The sequence below is a fragment of the Aethalodelphis obliquidens genome, unplaced genomic scaffold (genome assembly GCF_003676395.1).
Source record: "Aethalodelphis obliquidens isolate GAN/ISIS:26980383/991018 unplaced genomic scaffold, ASM367639v1 scaffold67, whole genome shotgun sequence".
NCBI lineage: Eukaryota > Metazoa > Chordata > Mammalia > Artiodactyla > Delphinidae > Aethalodelphis > Aethalodelphis obliquidens.
The window spans coordinates 9,832,917-9,851,170 of record NW_020838011.1 but is presented as its reverse complement, the minus strand read 5'-3'; the positions used below and the strand labels follow the sequence as shown (position 1 = coordinate 9,851,170).

At 34.9% G+C, this 18,254-nt stretch overlaps 1 protein-coding gene across 4 annotated transcripts in view; it reads right to left on the bottom strand.

Moving 5' to 3' along the window:
* Nucleotides 1–6,696: 6,696 nt before the first annotated feature.
* YTHDC1 (YTH N6-methyladenosine RNA binding protein C1) overlaps nt 6,697–18,254 on the bottom strand; it is a 34,819-nt gene continuing 23,261 nt past the window's right edge. For 2 of the 4 annotated variants that reach the window (XM_027089655.1, XM_027089658.1), the window contains 8 exons: nt 16,210–16,294; nt 15,058–15,224; nt 12,463–12,545; nt 11,183–11,219; nt 11,047–11,110; nt 10,885–10,947; nt 9,237–9,371; nt 6,697–7,691 (listed from right to left, as the gene is read on the bottom strand). In XM_027089655.1, the coding sequence (XP_026945456.1) occupies nt 7,467–7,691; nt 9,237–9,371; nt 10,885–10,947; nt 11,047–11,110; nt 11,183–11,219; nt 12,463–12,545; nt 15,058–15,224; nt 16,210–16,294 (859 nt within the window). In that variant the 3' untranslated portion in view covers nt 6,697–7,466. The remainder of the gene's footprint in view (nt 7,692–9,236; nt 9,372–10,884; nt 10,948–11,046; nt 11,111–11,182; nt 11,220–12,462; nt 12,546–15,057; nt 15,225–16,209; nt 16,295–18,254) is intronic. The other 2 variants (XM_027089659.1, XM_027089656.1) reach the window with 1 other exon arrangement.

Sequence of the window (18,254 nt, the reverse complement as noted above, 5' to 3'; positions counted from 1 at the left end):
AGAACAGGCTTCCCTGGTGGCGCAGTGGTTGAGAGTCCGCCTGCCGATGCAGGGGACACGGGTTCGTGCCCCGGTCCAGGAGGATCCCACATGCCGCGGAGCGGCTGGGCCCGTGAGCCATGGCCGCTGTGCCTGCGCATCTGGAGCCTGTGCTCCTCAACGGGAGAGGCCACAACAGTGAGAGGCCCACGTACCGCAAAAAAACAAAACAAAACAAAACAAAAAACAGTGAGACTATAAGCAACCTTGTTTTATTGCACTACCCTTTAATGTGCTTTACTGATACTGTATTTTTTTTTTTTACAAATTGAAGGTTTGTGGCAACCTTGCATTGCTAGATGATGGTTAACATTTTTTTTGCCAGATGATGGCTATCATTTTTTAGCAATAAAGTGTTTTTTAACAAAGGTACATAGTTTTTTTAGACGTATTGCTATTGCACACCTAATAGACTATAATATAGTGTAAACATAACTTAAATGCACCGGGAAACCAAAAATTTCATGTGACTAGTTTTACTGAGATATTTGCTTTATTACAGTGGTCTGGAATTGAACCTGCAATTATCTCCATAGTATGCCTACACATCAAACTAAAAAGCCTCTGCACAGCAAAGGGAATCATCAACAAAATGAAAAGGCAGCCTACAGAATGGGAGAAAATATGTGCAAATCATATATATAAGGTGTTAATATCCAAAATATATTAAAAAACTCATACAACTCAATAGCAAAAAAACAAAACCCCAAAAAAATCCAATTAAAAAATGGTAGAAGTTCTGAATAGCTATTTTCCAAAGAAGAGAAACAGATGGCCAACAGGTTCATGAAAAAGTGCTCATGATCACTAATCATCAGGAAAATGCAAATCAAAATATCACCTCACACCTGTTAGATTGGGTATTATCAAAAAGACAAGAAATAACAAGTGTTGGTGAGGATATGAAGAAAAGGGGACCCTCCTGTACTGTTGCTGAGATTGCAAACTTGTGCAACCACTATGCAGAACAGTGTGTAGGCTCCTCAAAAAACTAAAAAATAGAACTACCATACAATCCAGCAATTTCACTCCTGGGTACTTACCCAAAGAAAACGAAAGCACTAATTCAAGAAGATATATGCACGTCCATGTTCATTGCAAATTTACAATAGCCAAGATGCAGACATAACCTGAGTGTCCATTGATGTCTGAATAAAGAAAGTGTGGCATACACACTATGGAATATTATTCAGCCATAAGAAAAGAATGAAATCTTGCTATTTCTGACAACACAGATGGACCTTGAGGGCATTATGCCAAGTGAAACAAGTCAAAGACAAATACTGTACAATTTCACTTAAATGTGGATGGAATCTAAAAGAAAAATCTTTAAAGTAAAAATTTTATACAGAAAATAGGTTGGTGGTTACCAAAGGTGGCAGGTGGTGGAGGTGGGCAAAATGGCTGAAAGGGGTAAAAAAGGTACAAACATCCCATTACAAAATAAGCAAGTCATGGAGATGTAATTTTAACAGCATGGTGACTATAGCTAACATCATATTGCATATGCGAAAACTGTTGAGAGTAAATATTAAAAGTCCTCATCACAAGAAAAAAACTTACACGTGGTGATGGATGTTAACTAAATTTACTGTGGTGATAACTTCACAATACATAAATACCAAATCGTGTACACCTCAAACTAATATAATGTTACATTTCAATTATGCTTCAATTAAACAACAAATTTAAATGAATTTAAAATTTTTAAATGTTTTAAAAATTTTTTGATTTTTTTTCCTTCATTCCTAATCAACACCATATCTCGACTCTTTTGCCAGATTGCACAAGGAAACACATTCCCAAACAGAGGAGAAATAAGCTCTTCCTTCCTCCTCTCAGAAGATTGTGGGCTACTGAGTTAAAACAATGTGGCTCAAAGCCTGACTTTATTGCATACTAGCAATAAAGTCTGAAGCGCCTACTGGAGAGAGAGGATGTAAAGATTAAATGTAACATCATTAAATTTCTCCCTTCCCTTTTCTCCCTTTACCAGATTTTTACTATAAACTCCAATGTGCTCTGAGCACCTTTTCCCCACATCAGCACTTGGGTCGGATGAGTTCAAGTGCAAAGCATAACCCTGTGTCACTTTTTCTTGAGCTGAAATGTAACTTGTTTTATCAAGATGTTTGTCCATATTGATCCTGCACCCTCACTCACCCTCTGTTTTACTCAGATCTATGACCTCTTCCCAATGATTTTTCCTTATTTCTGTAAATCCTTGACTGTACTTACAGCATCTTTGGTTCAAGGCCCAGTGAAGTAGAAAAGTTCCTCAAAGATTACAGAAATCTCTACCCTATTCTATGATGCAAGACAGAACGGGTTGTCCTATTGTTTGTTGGATTTATCCTTAAACCAGTTCCCTGAAGCTGGCAAAATAGTTAAAACATTCCCACACTTCACATTCACATAATTTAGTCCCATGAGATGAAAAAGTATCTATTTCAGTGACTCTCTCCAAAGAGCAGGCAAACCTTTCCCAGAAATTCTCAGAAAAACTCCCATCGCATTTCATTGGCCTAAGTATGGTAAACTGCCTAATTTTAAGCCAAGTCCTGGCAAAAGGAATGCCATGCCCTGATTCATGAGTTCCTAAAGGAATGGGATAACCCTGGCCAATCAAGTTCACTCTCTGAGGATGGGGCCAACTAATTCTGAATCACATGGGTTCTTGCAGGGTGGGATACTTTGGTGATAATTGAAGAACTGTTAGGATGGACAAAACAATGAATGGAGGCTATAAAAGAAATCAGTAACATTCACTGTGACTATTATTTAGAATTTATTAGAGTCAATGGATCTGTTCTCAAATTCTCTCTCAAGCTCTATGATCTCACTGCAGTGATGAAAAACAGCTGCTATAGTACAGATAATGTACATTTCTAAAGAGGTCTGCTTACAAAGTAAGCAGTTCTTGTACAAGTTTTTCTACAACAGAATATGATTTTGAAACAAGAAATGACACAAATGGAGATTTCTTATCCAAAAGGAAGTTTATATATAGTAAATATTTTATGTGCATTGTTTTGAAAACAAAAATTTAAAAATTGAGTATTTTGAGCTTAAAATTAATCCCAATAATATTCTATCTCCATAGACTTCAGTTAAAAACTCTCAGAAGGGGCTTCCCTGGTAGCGCAGTGGTTGAGAGTCCGCCTGCCGATGCAGTGGACGCGGGTTCGTGCCCCGGTCTGGGAAGATCCTTCATGCCGCGGAGCAGCTGGGCCCGTGAGACGTGGCCACTGAGCCTGCGCGTCCGGAGCCTGTGCTCCGCAACGGGAGAGGCCACAACAGTTAGAGGCCCGTGTACCGCAAAAAAACCACAAAAAAACCCTCAGGAGTTAGAGGAAAAATACGATTACCCCCATAGTAAAAGAAATACCTTTAATCTAAATAGTATGTTCCCATAAAAAACACATTTCCTAATTTTCTATCAAAATTCTCATCCACTTCTGAAAACCACTACAGATGAAGTGGGTAGTAGGAATTTTTGCACTCTTATAAGCCAGTTGTTTGCCCATTGATTATTTCCAACCAAAAGTACTGAGCTCACATTCCAAAATCATTGAGTCCTTTGAAAACTATTTGAGGCTAACTGCAGCCTCCTGTCTTTTGCCACGTAATTAAAAAAAAAGTTCCTTTGCGTGAGTTCAGTGGACGCCAAGATCTGGAACAGTTTTCTGACCTGTTATACCCTGAAAATCATTTGTAGGAATGAATAGTCTTTCAGGTGTCACAGAAAAATTTAGGACATAGAGAAGAAACTGAAAGGGAAACACAAAGACTTAAGAGCATGAAAAGGAGAAAAAACTTAGATGACCCATAATACAGAGGATAGAATACTATGAATTGTTTAAGTTCTAAGATACCTATTCCTACTACAAGGAACTTGAAGTCTAAAGGTTTGGATGAATAGTGTCACATGTGCCTCAATTTTTAATATGTACATCAAATTACATTTGGAATGTTTTCTATCCAAATCAAACAAAATTTTAAAAGTTGAGATAAAATGACCCATGTGTGAACAGTCACCCTTACCTTGCAGTCAGGGAACTCTAGCATAGTCAGTGAAATGCTGCAAAAACTCGTATTTCCTTATTATTACATACATCGATGCCTTAAGATCATAATTTTAGTGATAGCACAAAGCAGGATCTATGTCTTTCAGGTGAGTGACCAAGGCATTCTACAGCAGGGTGAAAAGAGACATCCAGGAACAGAAGGAAGCTATGCCTATGATGACAAAATATTCTGAGTGAAAAATCAGACATAGAGATATTAGTTCTATGAGAGAACACGCATTTAACAGCTATCTACTTGTCCAAGTCATTTGGGAACTGTCGCTCCTGATGTAATTCCAGTGGCACTGACATAATAGCCCCAGCTTCTCTTGCCTCCAGTGCTGGCTAGTCAAAGAACACCATTTCCCTGGACACACACATTGGATCAGACCTGGCTCCATGAAACCAGCATGGCTATTCAGAGTTCTTTTGTGGAATTGATATGGAAACTTGTTGGAAAAATGGTCTCTCTCCTTCTGACACTGAGAACTATATGGATAATAGAAGCCTGGAGATGGTAATGGCCATTTTTGGAATACTTAAGACTATGCCTGAGAATAAAGTCATTATAGAGGAAAGCAAAGCCAAAAGACAAGTGACATACCTGAATTACATTTCCCTCCCTTGAATTTTTCTCCACCTAATAAAAACCCTGAATTTCTAAACTCTGAATAGGGAATTCCCTGGTGTCCAGTGGTTAAGATTTGGTGCTTTCACTGCGGTGGCCGGGTTCAATCCCTGGTCAGGGAACTAAGATCCCATGCTGCCAAAACAAACAAACAAACAAGAAGACAAAAAGAAAACCACTCTGAATAACAATTTTGTTTGACTTGAACATGCTGCTGATGTATAGATTTTTACAGTCAATATTGTAGAATACATGGAAGAAACTATGCTTCTCACAATAAGGAAGGCTGTCATAAATGTCTTCAAATAGCTAATCAAAATTTCCGTTTTACACTTCTATTATTTTGATTTCTTTGCATAGGAAAAAAAATTATCATTCAATCTTTCACACCACGTTCCTCTGTCAGTTTTTTCATTCAAAAAAATCATGAGGAGAAAAACCAGTTATTGTGAGGAGTAAATCAGCTAACATTAAGTATACAGAATACATGATAACATAGTAAGAAATCAGTAAATGTTAGCTTTTTAGAATAGATTAATTGGATACTAAGCATCTTAACACCTAAAATACAAAGCACACGTTAACATGTGATTGGACACTTCTTTTAATAAGGAAGCTTGAAATGTTTAATATCCTTAGTAGAACCCAGCACCATCATTTAAAATATTTTTCTATTTTTTCCAAATGATGAGATGGCTTCTTCAAAAACACCAAACTGGCTGAAATATATGGGTGGAATCTTGGCTCCATCAATTACCACCTTTATAATCTTGAGCAAATTATTAACCTCTTTGGGCCTATCTCTCCATGTATAAAAATACAGAGTGAGATGCTATATGAAGATGAAGTCAGTACGTGAAAGCACAAAGTGACTTTAAATACAAAGTGCTCAACATGATGTATATTTTATTATTACTATGATTATTTCAGAAAGATGACTTTAATATTACCTACTTATCTCATAAAGTAACATTTTTGGTGATTCCTCTACATTTTAGAAATTCTTCAGAGTTTAAGAACTTGAAAAGAAAACCTTAGATATCAACTTGTAAAACATACTGATGAATACAAGCAAAATGTCAGTGAAATGACTTACCATGTATTACCAACTGGTTTAATCAAAGGCAATGCTGAATCTAGAACCCAGGTTTCGTAATAGTTAAATGTTCTTTCTTCTCTACCACACTGCACAGACTTAAATCCTTATGCTTTATTTTTGAAATAGGTAAATATACCTACTAATTGTAACTGAATGGAAAAATATTCTAAATACCAGTGAGCATATGAAAGCAGTAAACTGATAGTTTTAAGTATCCTTCAACAGTGAAGTTCCTGTGTTCTTGAGACTAATATAGAGCAAATATAAAACTGTAATCATGATCTGGTACAGAACACAATTATGACAATGTATGAAAACAAAAAAATGTGGTCAAATATCCCAAATATTTAAATATTCAACATAACAAAGGCCAAAACTATAGGTATAACTCAAAATAAAGTACAAAAAAAACTCTCATAAACTGTATTTTATACAGCTTGTTATTACTGAGAGGGATTGATGATTAACTTGATTAACTTAAAATAAGTAACTATAAGAGGGCTAAATTTTAAAAGTGTATTCTAAAAGTAAAATAGAAAATACCTAAAGTAGCTAACTTAACAAAGTTACACACAAACCAACACAAAACCTGAAAAAACAATCCTATAATCAGAGGAGATCCAAAAATGTTATCAGATGAATACTTAACCAAAATACTAACGAAACTCCACTGTGTACCATTAGTTCTTATATTAGAAATATAAGTAAGCTTTTAATATAATTGACGTAAGTTAATCATTTCATAAAATATGCAAAAAGAGACAACTGGGGTTCCCACAATTCCTGAACACAAAGCATTCTTTTATGTCCACTAATATATAAGGAAACAAACTTGCATACAGACAAGAAAGAAATACAAGACATAAGTGTCAATCTTTACCAATTTATTTTATACAAAACAGTAGCAATGTAGAATATGGGAATTATCTTCCGCTGCCACACACGCAAGTTGTGAACATTCCAAGCCAATGTATACAGTTTGGAGGGAAAGGCTAAACAATAGCATCAACCATGCTACTGAACATAGGAATTTTTTATCTAAAAAGACTAAAAATTAGATAGCAATGTCTTCTTAATATTGCTGTCATCATTGAAGACGGAAGAAACATAAAAAGTGACTTTTTTTAAGATTAAAAAAAAGGAAAAACCAAGAGGCTGCTACAACACTGCCATACAGTCAAACCATCATATTTCAATATTTGCATACTTGATAGCAGCATTATTTTTACTGAACCGTGTGCACCTACATTTAGAAATACATCAAAGCAAAATATTGTGGCAGTCATCCATCAAGATTCAAAAGAAAGAAAACAAAAAATAACTCTAGGATGAACATACTATATGTAGGTGAACATTTATGGAGACTGAATCAATATCTACATTCTTGGACTGTTCCATTCTGCCCCAATAAAAGTCTCAACTCAAATTGTCAACTGTGCATTTTTTGGAGGATTTGAGTTTTTCCAGTTCTTATTATACTGCATGCTTGGAACAAAGAGGGTCATAATAAATCCTTCTACACAATGAACTTTAAGTAGACAGTTGAAAATAAATTTACTACTTGTAAACACACACAAAAAGAAAAATACAAGATTCTTTTTATTTTTAAACAATCAGTGCTTCCAAAAGCACATTATCTTCTATATCGACCTCTCTCCCCTCGGTCTCTGTCCCGATCACATAATCGCTCTCTTTCTCTTTCTCTATCACGTCCTCTATCTCGTTCTCTGTCTCTTCTGTTATCTCTAGGGCGGTCTCGCTCTCGCTCCCGATCTCTTTCACGAGGTCTACTTCTCCGACCACTGACAACAGCTTGTGTTCGACGAAGGAAATCATCCACCCTCATATCATAATCATGCTAGAAAAGGTAAGAAATGGGTAAGGTATGTCAAAAATCAAACGGAATTTATGTGTCCCTTCATTGTAGAGAAAGAATCTAAAGAAATGCCCTATTAATTCACAGAATGTAATTCTGACATTGTTTAGAGAAAGGATTTTGATGTCTTACTAATTAGACACCTACAACAGAGGATTATTCAAATCTCATTAAAAAATCACTTCATGCAGTTTTCTATTTAACTTTGATGATTTCTCCATCCAATCCCTTTAGTAAGATTTATGCCAAAATAATCACCTGATGACCATCAACCACATGATCAATAAATACATCAATACATGCTGTCAACTACGCTAAATGTCATCAATGTTTTTCTGCAACAGGTGAGCTCTACTTATTTTTCCTCCTGAGTCTACAAACTAAACCAAACCAACTCTGCCCTCTAAAGGTGAAATTAAGAATTCTTCCATTCCTGATTTTTTTCAGACTGAATCATTGTTAATGACAATTTGTGGAATTTGACAGAATTTTAAGAAAATATGTACTGCAGTAAGATTGTAGTCTATTCCACACAGAGCTAATAATACACAAAAGGTTGAGGAGGACAACGAAGGGTAAGATAAGCAACTGAGGTGCAAGGTTGTTACCGTGGATATTTCTAAACTTGACCCCTGCTCTAGATTTCTACTCTTAGTTCTCAATTCTTTACTTACTGAAATTGGTCTCTTCAAAAGTCAGCTTAAATATATAAAATATAAGGTTCAAAAACAATTTCACACTACCTTTCACATATAATAAATATGTGAATATTACCTAAGTATGAAATATATACATATATACTAACAAAAAAGCTACAACAGAAATAGAACTTGTTTAAAAGTACATTTTGATAAAGCAATCTCAGAAAAACTTCTTTTGAAAATATGATCATTTACAAAAGGCATTTTTAAAAACACAATCCAGCTAGTCAACTAAGATTTCATCATACATATAGGCTGTATATGTCTTCTTCTGTGACTGAAAAAAAAAAAACCACTATTAAATTAAAGTCTATTAGTCAATTAGTATTCTCAAATTGTTTAACCGAACATTAAAGATCCTAGTATGACTTTATTTTGAAGGATTAGTATCTTTATGAGGATAAGGAAATAAATGACAGATGAAAGTATCTCAAAGATAGGCTAGGAAACTACTGCTCTGACTGGTCCTCTCAGATATGCATGCTCTTCATCATGTGGGAAGATAAAAGGATGTTTATGTGGCCCAGCACAGAGTCATCGTGTGTGTGTGTGTGTGTGTGTGTGTGTGTGTGTGTATAACATTTAATAAACTAAGCCCAACTACTATACTGAAGACCCAGAAATCTCAAACTCAAATATAGTCTGCTTAAATAATCAAAGAAACTAGCCATTTTTAATAAAAACAAGTTGTGAATTACTTCAAAAACAGCCTTCAATAAGAATATGAAACCGTCTACCACTCAACATAATCTGGTATCCCTCACATTCAAATTATCTACAGAATTCTAAGTAGTTCCCTCATACTTCTGCCTTCTCATTCACTTACTACTCGTTTATCTCTGTATCTTGCTTCATGTGGTACTGGGTGATGTCCTGAGTAGGGGGGATGAGCTTGAGGAGGTGGAGCATGGTGCTGATAGTAAGGATGGTGTGGAGGTTGTTCCATTCCAGGATAAGGAGTCTAAAAAAAGAAAACCACTTCCATAAGCATCTACCAAACATCCTTGTAAACAAACCATTCTTAGAATTCCCCTATCCAAACCACCCATCCCAAACAAATAATTTACTCTGTACAAGCCGTTTACTTTGATGGCATTAGGATTCGTCAAAATACCCTCTTTATTTGCTTGTTGAAAATGTGTGTAATAAACTCTGTAATTACATATCTTCCAAAATTTAACATTTATACATACCATTTACATACTAATAAAAACAGCGAGCCCTCACTACACAGTGATTACTATGGATCAGGCACTGTCCTAAGCACTTTACATGGCTCATTTAATTCTCACAGCAACCCTACAGATAGGTACTATTACGTAATCCTAGTTTACAAAAGGGAAACTGAGGCACCAAATGGTTAAGTAACCTGCTTAAGATCACACTGCTAGTAAAGGGGTGGAAGTTAGACACAACATCAGGCATTCTGGCTCTAGAATCAGTCATCTTAACCACTATGTACAAATGTATTCTTAAAAAAAAAAAAAAACTCAGGGGCTAATGAACTTTTAAATGCCATTATAAAATAATGGAAAATCAAAGGTACTTCTCCCCCTAATTAGTGCCAAGATAATAATATTAAATATTTTCTTTAATTTCATAGAATCTAAAGGAAAGTAACCTCATAATTCATCTATCTGTACAGAGTAACTAAGTGAAACAAAAGTCAGATGGAAATGCCACATTACAGGCAGCATTTAAGATAAAAAAGGTAAGAAACAATCAGAACTACTTAAACTTCCAAGTTTTTTATTTTTTAGGGATTAATGCTTCAGCTATCCTCAATACCTTAAGATATATTCTAAGAAGAATATCCAGTTTTCTTAAAGAAAGGAAAAAAAATTAAAGTTTAGGAATAGGGTTTAATTAACCTTATTTAATATAGAGAATTTACTGAATATTAGGGTCAGGCACTATGCTAAACTTAACTTGTATTTTGTATATTTAGCTTCTTGACAATCCTGAGGTTGACATTAAATGATATTAATGACTATACCATTAAATTTTAAGCCATAAAAGGATAGACATAATGCCCAATTTATTCACCAACATATACCCAGAGCAAGCACAGTGCCTGCAAAGAGTAGGTTCTAAATATTAGTTTGATGAGCCAAAGAATGAATGGATGCTTATCGAGTTTTACAGATAAGGAAAGCTATAAGAAAAAAATATATTATGAAACTTGTCCAAGGTCAGAGTTGAGAAGGGAAGGTATTTGAACCCCGAAGAGTTTGCACTACTAGCCACTACAATAATAGATCATAATACTCATCAATTAAGCCGGTACTATTAATATAAATCAAATCATTCATTAGCCTTTAGTTTTAAAAACAGCATGCAAGTATATATCACCAAAGATACGTATTTTAAGTCTCCTAATGGGTAACTGTAACAATCATATTCCAAGTAAGCACTCAAAATGTATGGAACTGCAAATGAAGTTAAATAACTTGCAAAAACAGAATAATACAAACCATTCCTTGCCAAGGTGGTGGTGGTCCCATGTTATGAAATTCCCTCACATAATCATTGTAGGACTAAAATGAAAGATGATAATGTTAATAAATAAAATGCCCAGAAGTTATAAATCATATACAGATTTTATGTACATTAAATTTAAAAAGTGAGATGCTTACCCCATTTAAAAACACATCTCGGCGAACTCCTGAAAACCGTCTGTTGGGAATAAGATTTGTGAAACTAAATTCAGGTAATTCATAAACCAGTTCCAAGAATGTAATTCAAAACTAAGCAAGAGTGAACCCAACTTACCTATCTACTTCCTGGTATCGTGGATCCTTTAAATACCCTGTTTAAACATCAAGCATTTTAGTATATCAAATATATGTTTTTTATTATGGCATTATAATTAAACCTTCCTTACCACTCAATTCAATTCTTCCCATGAAATAATAGTGATGCTATTATTGTATTATTCCACTTTCAGATTTTCTTCTCAGATTACATGATAAAAGTAACTAAATAACTTACTGATATCACAGAATTATAAACTGCTAGAGAGATTTTCATATGGATCTTCTAAATTCACACCCCACTTCTTGCTAGACAGAAATTTCTTCATGCTGCACCGTAAGGAAGGTAAGGGCAGAGGAATTATCTTGAGGACACCGTAATAGGGCTTCCTTAAAACAAATGTTTACCTCTACCTTGAGTATACACAAGTCTTGCTAAGTCAACCATAGTTTTAAAAAATGCAAACGTACAGGGAGAAAAGCAAAATTAACAAAAGTTGCAAAAATGAAGATATATACATTTATCAATAAGTGAAAGAACCATGGTAATAAGAGAAATATTCTCCCTCCTTTTCATAAGTACTCAGTATATTAAAAATGTAAAAAAATCCGAGTGGCCAAGTTACTGGGGAAAAATTTAATTTTACTCTCTGGAATATCCCATTTTGGAGAAGAATGAGGCTTATCAAGCCACTTGCCACATACAGTGCTGTAATGCTAACACCAACTTCCAAACTGCCTAATTTTTATACGTGTATCACTGACTGTTTTAAATATCTTCTCTTAAATACACTTTGCCTTTTTCAATTCCAGTAAGGGAAAGACTAACTGAAAAGCTGCTTTTAGATTAAACCAAGCATTCCCCATTCCTCTCTAAAAAAATGATGTCAAAGGTATTTTTATTTAGAAAAATACAGCATTATTTCCGTTTCCATTTAAAGCTGTATACACATGAAATACTAAGTATCAAAGGGAATAAAAAGCTTAATACAGTGTAAGATCACTGCTTTCCCTAACTACATTTAATCTTAAAAGCACAAGTGCAGTTTCCATTTGTGCAATAATGATAAATTAGTAATTTCAGATAATTAACAGATTATGATAATGAGTCACACTAGAATAAACAACCTTAACAAAGAAGAGGAATTACTATGTGATTAATAATTTCCTAAGGTTTAAGTAGTCGCATCCTAAAGTTTTCTCACTTTTAAAACTATAGGGTCATGATAGAAGTTTGTGTTGTTGTTGTTGTTTTTAATAATTTCAAGTCAAATATCTGCAGGATTATAAAATATTAACCTGGTCTCTGATGAAACTCAGGGGCATAGTCAATCCTTGGTTTCTTTCTGCTGTTATGAATATCATAATCTTCTGGTCGACGCCTACACAAATTAGACACATTAGAAATTAAACCAAAAACTGCTGGGAGAACAAACAGCAAAGCAAGTGTTTCTGACAGAAATAAGCACACAAAAAAGCTCATTATTTCCTTTAAAATAACACCCTCATTTTTGGTGAGCAAATACCTTAAAATTCCTAAATTCTAATTCCTCAAAGTAATTACTATACACCAATCCTTAGATGTATCGCTGGAATAGATATTCTCTGTAATCCTCATGCTATGACGAGGCACTTGCAAAGAGTAACCTGCTCAAAATACGTACATCACATTTTAGTAATCTAAACAAAAGTAAATGAGCTGCCCTCAAACTAATATAAATATCCAGTTTAACAAAACACTTTCCCAAATAAAGTCTCCATTCAGGTAAAAGAAAGGGGAAAAAAAACTATCATCATTACACAACAGGTAATTCTAAAATCTATATATTTAAACGTATTAATGTCATTTTAGGCTAAGTCTAAAGAAAATTAAGAATTTCTTAAATATTTTTCTTCTGCTTTGCACAAAATTACACTTTTCACATGATCATACAGAAAATTTGATAATTAAACGTGACTTTACAGAAAAGTTTTGAAAATCTTAATACTTTGAAAAACCAATTTCTAAAGTTAATAACATTTAGGAATTATGGGAATGTTTTCCAGAGACAATGCCTTAAAATAAAACTGGCACGTAATGGGGCAGAGTTTTAACAGAGTTCATAAAACGAGTTCAAAGTGTATTCTTTAGAAGGTGACAACTTTACTATCTGCAGAGGGCTGCTCTTCACTATCTTCCATAAATCTCAATGGTTAATGTAAATACATCATTAAATACACTTCATTTTACTTAGCATTTAATAAAGAGCTACACAAAAGAAAAACAAAAATCCAAGTTTTTAAGGTAATAATAAATACACCTTTTTACCCTTAATGTAAAAAACTCCATAATAACCTGGTATCACTAGTTTTCCAGCTATTTCTCTGCATATTAACTGTTTTCATTAACTTTTGCAACACAAGTTCACTCAAACTACAAAGCTGCAACAAACCCAAGCCCCCCAACAGAATAAAAACAGTTGCATCTACAATAAATAAGACTAAGAAAATTAAAAGCTGGTTTAAAAAAATAAACATACCGCTTTCTTGTAGTTTGGGGAGTGCATTTACGACCGGTATAAAACATGATAGTAACAGTTCATAAAGTAGTCCAACTACTGACTTTAAGCTGTAAGCCACATACAAATATGGAGGCCCTGGCAGGCTTGAGAGAAGGTGTAGTGTAAGTATAGTTTACAGTCCATTGCAAAACTGAGGTAAAAACTTCACTTGTATGTACTGTATTGCACTGGAAACCTCTTAGCTTAAAACTTCAAAAGACATCTTGGTGCTCAGTCCTTTTAGGCCAAAAATAAGGGGGCTCTGCCAGGTTTCCTCCTACCTACTTGACAGTGTCCTTCTTAAGCTCAAAGAAATGGGGACTCTTGTTGGATTATCTGTACCTACCACAGGATGTTTCCACCAAAAGGAAACTTAACCAAAGGTTTCATCCCATCAACCACACATCCAACAGTCTTTAGCAGAATATTTTAGATTTAGCTGTATGCAAATCTATACAGGGGAAGGTGTTGGGTAGAAGGGCATATATCAGTCCTTTGCAAAGACTTCTCCAATTCTGTAACAAGTTAAACCCCCTTTTCCTGGAAAATGCTGTTTAGTTCATAAGTAGTGATCAATAACCATGGCGATCCTCTAAAAAACACTTTAAGTCCACAGGTACTGCCAGCATCTGGAAAAGCTGTAAACAGACACAGCAACAGCCCTTCTTTTTGGTTTGTTGCCGGGTCTCCCAGGGCCACTTGATCCCCTTTGGAAAGAACCTATTGTTTTCAGAAGCTCAGCAAGATGTGTGAATTCACTGGGTACAAGTTACACAATATTTGACAATGGGGTTAACACATCACGATGGTAAAATCTGAAACAGTCCCAATAATGCTCCTCTTGAATATCAAAATAACTTAAAATATTTTATCCTCTAAATGAGGCGTCATCTTCTGAAAAAATATTAGTGATCCTTTATAAAAGTCCCATATCTGATAAGGCTTATCCAGAGACACACCTGAAAGAAAAGGCTTTTTACAAAATATTAACAATTTTTGCAAATAAAGACTTCCTCCTCTTCCTCCTTTCTAGCCTGTTCTTAGCAACAAAGGCCTACCTCATTTCAATGGTATACATTGTATTATCAGATTATTATCTAATCTAAACTGGTTATCACTCTTTAGCAGATAATTTTTTCTGCATAAGGAAAGATCCCCATTTTCCTCTTGAAAAATGACTGAGACCAAGATGACCATGTGAAATCCTCAATGAAGCCACAAACTAGTCCATGCAGCTTGATTTGAGGATTTTCTCTTTCTTCTTTACCGCAGGACAAACTTTTGACGAATCACATTCCTCCATCATGTTATTCTGATACATGTGCCTATTATCAGTCCAAAGAACGTTTCTAACCTTCCCACATCCCGGACTGGTTCTCGACGGGATGGACGTCCTCTTGACCGGGGCTGAGAATGCATTCTTCTCTTGTGACGCATTTTATGAATGACCTGATACAAGTCAATACTTTCATCAGGGGGAAATAGAAGACAAAGCTGGGTTCCACATTCAAGTTCAATTTCCTAGAATAGGAAAGTAGTAATTTACAAGATGAAAAAAAAGGAGAAACTTTCAATAGACTTGTATTTTCCTGATGTACAAGAACAAAAACAGATTGACTTGGAGGCTTCCTTCCCAAGGCTGATGATCGTATGAGATTCCGATAAATTTCCTTGAAAGGTTTCTAAAAAACCTTTTAAAAGTGTTTCACGTATTTATATAAGGGGAAAAATTAAAAGTGTAGAATCTCCAACGTTAACTATACAAAAAGTCTGTGACAATCTCCCTCTGCAACAAAGGAATATTTCTTTGTGCAAAACACAGAAGTATCAGGACAAAGTCATCCATCTCAATACAGTGGAGGAAAAACGTGTTAGTGTGTCAACAATTTTCATAATAATAAATTGCTAAATGCACTTAAATACATTATATTAACTAGAAAAACAGACTAATCTACAGACTTTTTTAAATTAAGTTTTATTTTCAATTACCAATATTTTCACTTAGAAGCAATGAAAACCTGGTTCAAAATTACATGTAGAAACCGTAAGGTTCACAGGTTTGGGTTTAAGTCACGGCACACTTTTAATTTCATTTGCAGATTTGAAAACCTGACTACACATACTTATCTCCTTTTCATAAAGCTTCCTTCTACTCAGAAAACTTCAGCAAAGACATTAAATGGCATTTCTAAAATATATTATACAAAGTTCAGAATCTGTCAAACAGTAGTAACATAATGAAAAAGCATGTAAAAATCATGCCAATTCTCTTTGAAAACTTTTCCTTCAATTGTATTAATGAAGTACCATATAAAGCTACCTTTCAACATTACGGAAGTCAGATTAATCAATCAAAATCACAGTAATCACAAACTCCAAATAAGAATATTTTCCCTTAATCTTTCCCACAAATTCAATCAAAAATGGTTTTAGAATATCCTTCAATAAAGATCTCTAAAAGAGTCGATTAAATATGTTTTTTAAAGAATCAATTAAAACAACAAACCTGTCCATCACGTCCGATCTTTACTGGCTTATGTTCATTCCAAGGATTGGTGAGATGAGCCGACTTAGTGAAGGGTAATTCACGCCTAAATACAAAGTAATATTAATTACATTACTTTGCAGAATCCTTATACTACTTTAGTAGTGAATTCCTATGTTAATCATGATTTAAATATGACTAAAATTTAAGACTGATAGAGCTTATTCCCCAGAAAGGGAGCCCCCTTCAGAGACACACTCTTTCCACATTCTCAGGTGTTCTCAAAATTTAAAAAAGCTAAACAATACGCTTAAGAAACCAAGACAGTTTGGGGTTTAATCCCAGCTATCTCTCAGCTTCTCTGAGCCTGAGTTTCTTCATCTTATAAACAAGGATATCACCACCTTCTTCATACTTGTTTTAAGCAGTCTACATATGAAATAACATATCAAATGTTTAGCATATTTCTTGCTTCTGTGTACTAAAAATCTTGTGGTTTTTTTTTAATAAATTTATTTTTTTTTTGGCTGCGTTGGGTCTTTGTTGCTGCATGCGGGCTTTTCTCTAGTTGTGGTGAGTGGGGGCTACTGTTCGTTGCCATGAGCGGGCTTCTCAATGCGGTGGCCTCTCTCATTGTGGAGCACAGGCTCCAGGCATGCGGGCTTCAGTAGTTGTAGCGCACAGGCTTAGTTGCTCTGCGGCATGTGGAATCTTCCCGGTCCAGGGCTCAAACCCGTGTCCCCTGCATCGGCAGGCGGATTCTCAACCACTGCGCAACCAGGGAAGCCCCTAAAAATCTTGTATTTTTTAATAACTGATCACAGAGAGATGAAGCTTAACCAGGCAGTTAATACCAAATGAAAATACATGCCCCCTATCCTTGGTTCAGGGCTGCTTTCCCAGATTCAAATGTCCTCCCTCCTTTTGATAAGGCAATACTCCCCACCACACATGGAATGGCTCTTGACAACACAAATGTTTTTATTCATAAATTCCTATATTTGCATGTATTAATTATGCCCTTCACTTACACTACAGTGCTATACCTAAATAATTTAAACAAACTCTGGCTCTAAGCTGAGCCATAGGGCAAAATGGTCTCACCAAGTTAAAAAAAGATACCCTGTATTTTTATAGTTCTTTATCAACCCAGCACAACACTGAACACAAACATGACACATAAGTATTTGTCAAAAAAAATAATCGAAAATTAACATCATTCAATAAGGTTTCATCTATTTGTGCATAAAGTAATACCAAATTAAATAAATGCTTTAATTAAAGATTATATATATATATACATATATACAATATAAATGAAACTACTCAAAAGACATACAAAGATGAATAAAATAAAGAGCCTGCATTCCTAACCTTTCTTCCACAGCTTTTATCAGAGAGTAAACAAGCACACACAATTATTTTGTAAAAGAATGGGTACCATAAATAGAGTACAGAAGTTTTATTTTTAATGTGCATGGTCATATGTATTTTGGAAAGAAAGAAAAAACAATCAGAAAATGCTTCCTGGAAAAGGTGGCATATGGGATAAGCCTGAAAGAAAAGTGACTCAGGAAAAGCCGTATGTAGAGAGGTAAGGCAGGGTTACATTTGAAGCAATGAAAAGGACCTGAGCAAAGACATAATGGAGAAGAAAAAATACAAGCAAATAACCTGGTCCAGTGGACCAGCTATATAACCATTTATTCTAACCTTATGTGAATTTTCTTAAAGATGAATATTAAACTCCCAAATTTTACACAACTATTTTTAAACCTCAGAAAATATTTTGACATTTACAGGAAAAGAGAAGTATATCTAAAATTAAAGTATCAAGGTGGCATGATCTGTGGTGGTGGTGATGTGAATGTATGGGAGAAATGGGCAGAGTGTACAGAAATGCCTACTAGGTACTACTACTGGATTCCTCACCTTAAAGACATCTTACCTCACACATCGAGAGTGGTTCAATAGTGTATATACATACATAAAAATATGTGTGTATGTATCTACATACATACACACACACACACACACACACACACACACACACACACACACACACA